The following is a 6,000-nucleotide window of genomic DNA, read 5'->3' as shown; positions in this document are numbered from 1 at the left end:
AAGGTTTTGGGAGGATTTTTAGATAGGAGTGGGAGTCCTGCCCTTCCCCCCCCCCTCAAATGGGCTGGGGCACTGGCATCAACATCAAGCCCAGTGAGAAGGGCTTCCTCTCCAGAACCACGCAGAGAGCTTGGTGTATGCTCTTGGCTGACAGTGAAGGGGCAGGGGCCGGACTCCCACATGAGGAAGGTACTGCAACATATGGAATGGTGGCCGCAGAGTAGAGGCCTATGCCTGAGAGGGAACTATTCTGCCTTTCTTTTTTTCCTTCTTTTTTTTTAAATTCCTTACCCACGGACATTTTTTCATTTGTTCTTTTAGGAAGAGAAGAATAGAGAAAAACATCAGTATAAGAGAGAAGCACTGACCGGTTGCCTTCTGTATGCACCCAGACTTGGGATTACATGCTCCGGGATCAGGGAATTTGCAATCTAGGTATGTGCCCTGACTGGGAATCAAACCTGCAACCTTTGGTTACAGGACAAAGCTCTAACTAACTGAGCTGCACCAGCCAAGGCTGTTCTGCCTTTCAACCATGAGCTTTTAAAAGGTATGTGGACTTCAGAGACCATATGTGAAGTCTCTAGTTGGATAGTCAGCCCTGGATCACTTTAAAAGGGATTCTGCTTAAAAGATCTTACCTAGATTGTTGATAGGACCCCAAAAGTGAGAGTCTGTATGGAGAGGGCAAAAGGAAAACCAAGATTGAAGTAGTATAAGCAGAGAGAATTCATTGCTTGTGTCTTGGAAGTATGGTCAAACATTCCCAGTAAGGGACCACAAAAGTGTTTGTGTTTGAATGAGTCAGCTTCAAATATCTCCCGGCCTAGGGAAAGTGATGCCACTTTGTCAGACTACCAGTCCAGTGCACACAATGCTGCTATCTCCACTCCTTCCCCATACCACAGCTAGCAGCCTGGTGGGGGAGGGTGAGATGGAGTAGGACCCAGCCCTTTGCCCTGACTTCTATCCACAGAGGGCCCCTGCTGGGGAAGCAGGCAGGGTCTTAATTATGGACTGTCCCCTACTTGTAATTTTTTGACTTTATAATGATTCAAAAGCGATACATGTTCAGTAGAAACCATACTTCTGATTTTGACTTGGGCAAGCAATGTGCTGTAGGATATTCTCTTATAATGCTGGGCAGTGAGAGTAAGCCATAGCTCCCAGTCATCCACGTAATCAGGAGGGTAAGCAACTGACACTCCACAGTGCAGTGTTAAATGCATTTTTGACTTACGATATTTTCACCTTAGGATGGGCTTATCAGGATGGAACCCCGTGGTAAGGCAAGGAGCATCTGTACTGAATTCAGAGCACGTCTTATCTCTTAGAGCAACAGTAGGGTTTTCTATTACCTGAGATAGAACAAAGTAGTTATGGGAGTGTTTGAGTTGCCATTCAGTAGAAGAGGAAGAATAACCTCATTGCACAGGTTCCGAAAGAGAGAGTGGGTAACAAAAATTAAGTTGCTTTTATGGGTACACACCATGAATCCTGTTTATTCAATGTTCTGGTTACATATAGAATTTGAGTTGTTTCTGGAGCAGTGAAATCATCTTATCAAAAAATTCTATTCATTGTGCCCTAGGATTACAAATTTATAACAAGTCCTTGCTTCCTTTATGCTGTATTAGTTTATGTGGTTAAATCATATTTTTTTTCAGATCAAGAAGACAGTCTCAAGGGAAGAGAAGGATGAATGAAGAACAATACTGTTGAAGCGATTAGTAAGTAAATGTTATACACGCTACGGGCTATGTATGTACAAGATATAAAGACCTATTACAACTTAATAATAAGACAGTAATTGAATTTAAAAAATGGGCAAAAAATCTGAAGAGATATTTCTCCAAATGTATGCAATGCTATTCCAAAGAAGATAAACAGACAGCTAATAAGCCCATGAAAAAATGCTTAAAATCATTTCTATCAGAGAAAGGTAAATCAGAACCACAATGAGATACCACTGTACAACTATTAGGATAGCTGTAGTCAAAAAGACAGGTAACAGGAAGTATTGGTGAGGATATGGAGAAACTGAAGACCCCCATATGTTACTGGTAGGAAAGTAAAATGGTACAGCTGCTTTGGAAAAGTATGGCCGTTCCCCCCAAAAGTTAACCATAGTTATAATGCAGCAATGCTCCTAGGTGTATACTCAAGAAATAAAAACACGTCCACACAAGACTTGAACAAGTGTTCACAGCAGCAGTATTCATAATAGCCAAAAAGTGGAAACTCAGATGTCCCTAAGTGGGCCTGATGGTGTCATCCTGCAGGGCGAAAGGTCACTGGTTCAGTTTCTAGTCAGGGAACGTGCCTGGGTTTCGGGTTCTGTCCTAGGTCAGGGTGCGTGTGAGAGGCAGCCAATTGATGTTTCTCACTTCGATGTTTCTTTCTTCCTCCCTCTCCCTCTCTCTAAAAATAAATAAATAAAATCTTTAAAAATATCCATCAACGAATGGATAAACAAAATGTGGTATATCCATACAATAGAATGTTATTCGGCCATAAAAAGGGATTGAAGTACGGATATATGGTGCAACATGGATGAACCTCATGCTAAGTGAAAGAAGGCAGACACAGAAGGGTACATATTGTATGATTTCCTTTATATGAAATGGCCAGAAGAGGCAGATATGTACAAACAAACAAACAAAAACAAGTGAGTACTAAAGAGAAATGTTTTTTGGGGGGTAGAAGGTGTGATTGAAATGTTCTAAAACTGATTATGGTAATGTTTACCTAACACTGTGAATATACTAACAACCAATGAAATGTACCCTTTAAATAGGTGAATTACATGACATATGAATTAAAGATTGTTTTATATGGTCCACTAGACTGGCAGCCTCATGATGGCAGGGACAGACCCAGCCAGCTGTGCACATACTTCCAGCCAGCAAACAGCACGCTTTTATGCTGCATCTGCTGTTTATACGGTGCTGCATACATTCCGCAGCTATTCTTCCGTTGACAGCAGCACTCCTTTGTGCCTCCTAACGACCCCGAAGGCGCCCAGAGTGACCAGGAGACCAAATTCGCCCACATTGGGAAAAACGCCTGGCTGCACAGTAGAGGGAAGACTAAAAACATTTCTCTTTACCAGATGTTGGGTGGAGATGCTTTCTCTCCCTCAGGCCTGTTTGTCCTGCATTTCTCGTGAGGGGATCCACTTTGCAGTGCAAGTAGCACAGCTCCGGGCACCCGATTTCCAAACTGCAACCCAACGGTGCAGCAGTTCTGTCACTTGGGGGTGGGGGGGGAGGGGCAGAAACCAAACAAGAGCAGATTCCTCTTCTGAGCAAACAGAGAGGGCAAGCGGGACTTCAGCTTCGGGATATCGATCTGTCTCAGATACATCTAACCAGGAGGTGTGAGTTAGTGGCATGTCCCATGACCATGCTCTCAACAGCATTTAGCTGAACTATCTTCCAGGCACCAACTTTAGGGCTCTAGGTCAGGGTTCCACCCCTCATCCCGCTCCCACGATTGTGGAGCAAAAACTCACAGTCGGCACATTTCAGCTGGGGCCTTTCCAGATGGAGGGAGGTGGAGCCAGTTTGTTAAGAAAAAGTCTCTTGAGCCCCCTCGCTCCCCTCCCCAATTCCCGGAGAGGTTTTTCTGATTGGGAGGACTCCTAGTCGGCTACAGAACCTTTAGTTAGCTACCGGAGGACTTAAATGTCCTCTTTTAGGTCTAATGAAGCGACCAGAAGCGTTAGACGCCTTCCAGAGTGGGACTGGGAGAGACCAGGTAGACCCACTGAGGCCTCCGAGCGTTTCCCGTGGGGCTGGGCGCGTCACGCCAGTCTCACGGGCCCCTCGGCGAGGAGCGCAGGTGAGCGGCGCGGCTGGGCTCGCCGCGGCCGTCCCGGAGCCTCCGCCTCCTCGGCGCCCCCCCCCCCACCTCCGGCGGCGTGCCTGGGGGACAGGCGAGGACTCGGCTCATTTGCCCGTAGGGCTTTAGAGGGGAGCCGGGCGGCGACGTGGGAGCCCCGGACAGAGCGGCCGTCCCGGTCCTGGCAGGGCGCGCTCAGGCGCTGGGCCGCTGCCTCCCCCGGGCGCTGGGCGCGGCGGCCGCGGGAGCCGCAGGTGGTTCCTCGGGCCGGCCCTTTTCTCCTCCCCCTTTCCTTTCTTTCGCCTCCCCTCCCGCGCGCCCGGTGTCGGCGGCACTTCCCCCGCTTCCTCCTCCCTCTCCAATCCAGAGGGAGGGAAGGAGCCGCCGGCTCTTTCCTGCCTCCCTGCAAACTTCGGCGGGACTCACGTCTCCCCTCTCCGCTGCGGCCGCCGCGCCCCCTGCCCGGGAGCTGCTCCGGGAACTTCCTCTCGCCGCGCGGCCGAGCGCCCCCGCGGGTGGGAGGACGCCGCCGGGCGGCCGCTGCTCGGACCGTCCGGACCTCTTTCCCGCGGCTCCCCGGGCTGCCGCTGGCTCCTCTGCCTCGCTGCCCGCCTGCCCGCGCGTCCGTCGGTCCGTCCTTCCTGGCCGCCTCGCCTTTCCCGGCGGGCGGCCGCCACCAGGCTTCCCCTCGGCGCCCCGCCGCTGCCCGGGACTTTTCTTTGTGTTGGATGCGGACTCGCGCCCCGCGCCGACGGGGGGCGGCTTGAGGGCTTTGCTGGCCCCGGGCGGCCCGTGGCGCCGCGAGCCCGAGCCGCCCGCCGCTGGCCATGCCCTTCCACCAGAGGACCGTGGAGCCCGCGCGGCTGCGCCGGCCCGAGGCGGCCGGGGCCGCGGGCGCGCCGCTTTTCCGCTCGCTGGAGCAGGTCAGCTCGCACGCCCTGGTCTGCCTGCTGGCGCAGCTCGCCGACCTGTCGCGCTGCGCCGGGGACATCTTCGGCGAGCTCGAGGGCCAGGCGGCCGCGGTGGGCCACCGCCTTGACGCCGTGCACCGCCGCCTCGACGCCCTGCACGCCGCCGCCGCGCGCCTAGACCACCGCCGAGTGAAAATCCGTGAGTGGCCGGCGGGTCGGGGGAGGGGAACGAGGTGGGGAGGCGCCCGAAGAACTGCTCCCTCCCGCCCCCTGGCGGCCCCAGGCTTCCTCTGGGCTGCGCTGCGAAGCCCGGGAGCCCCGCGAGTGTCGGGCTCTCGGGTGGAGACAGCCTGACCCTAGACAAGTTGGCCGTGCAGCTGGCCCGCACCTGCAGCGCTCTCCGACTTTCGGGTTTCGGGAAGTTCTTGGTCGTCTTGATGGAATGGGACGGAGGGGGAGAATTGGGCTCGCCCGGTCCCACTGTCCAGCACTTCTCTCTGTGTGGGAGACTGACAGGAGACCCTGCGGCTCTGTAGACAGAAGAGGAGCCAAGGTCCTGGGAAAAGGCTCAGCGGAAGGTAGCCTGTTCCAGAAGTCAGGGTACAATGTATATATTGACGTATAATGCTTACAGTTCTGGAGACTTCAGGAGGATGTAAAAATCTCCTGAGATCTCACCTAGCATTGGGGCTGCTTTCCACCCCCTCTTTGCCCACCAGGTACCGGTGTTCCTGCTTACCAACAAAAGTATGCAGACTTTTAGTTTAGGCTTTTGTTTTTTGGTGCTAATTTTTTGTCTCTATCTCCTGACCTACAAGCCCTTTGTGACTCAGAGGTCCTTGACCTTGAGCTCAGACTGAGTCCCATTCATCTTTGTCTGACCTCCTCCAACCCCGAAAATCAAGTCTAAGTTCCAACGCAGTGATCTCTCCAAGTACCCATTTCAGCAGCTTAACCAGCTCCAGTGAATGAAGTAACTGGAATTTCCTGCTGGCCCAAAACAGAGAAACTTTCAGTATGATGCTCGTGTGTTTTCCCTCCTTTGTAATACGTGGACTTGATCATGATGCGAAGTGTAAAGAGTAACTTGAAGCTGGTTGATGGATTGCAGGGTGGGAAGGGAGGTGCTGGTGTAAAACACTCGGAGCTTTCAGCAGCTCTAAATGAAATACTGTCTCTCAGCACCACTTCATATGCGATCTCAAATAGCTGGTTTTCCATGTTTTCCTCTGCTAGAAAAACTTAT

The 6,000-nt window shown here is 52.0% G+C and overlaps 1 protein-coding gene across 3 annotated transcripts in view; it reads left to right on the top strand.

The window, feature by feature from the left end:
- The first annotated feature begins 1,687 nt into the window (after window positions 1–1,687).
- NHSL1 (NHS like 1) overlaps window positions 1,688–6,000 on the top strand; it is a 220,115-nt gene continuing 215,802 nt past the window's right edge. For 2 of the 3 annotated variants that reach the window (XM_045843024.1, XM_045843022.1), the window contains exon 1: window positions 4,209–4,953. In XM_045843024.1, the coding sequence (XP_045698980.1) occupies window positions 4,671–4,953 (283 nt within the window). In that variant the 5' untranslated portion in view covers window positions 4,209–4,670. Of the gene's footprint in view, window positions 1,731–4,208; window positions 4,954–6,000 lie in introns of those variants that run through there. The other variant, XM_045843027.1, reaches the window with a different exon arrangement.

The sequence above is a fragment of the Phyllostomus hastatus genome, unplaced genomic scaffold (assembly GCF_019186645.2).
Source record: "Phyllostomus hastatus isolate PE091 unplaced genomic scaffold, TTU_PhHast_1.1 phas_contig_40, whole genome shotgun sequence".
Lineage (NCBI taxonomy): Eukaryota > Metazoa > Chordata > Mammalia > Chiroptera > Phyllostomidae > Phyllostomus > Phyllostomus hastatus.
Note: the sequence above shows the minus strand (reverse complement) of the source record. Positions and strands in the feature narration are given on the sequence as shown.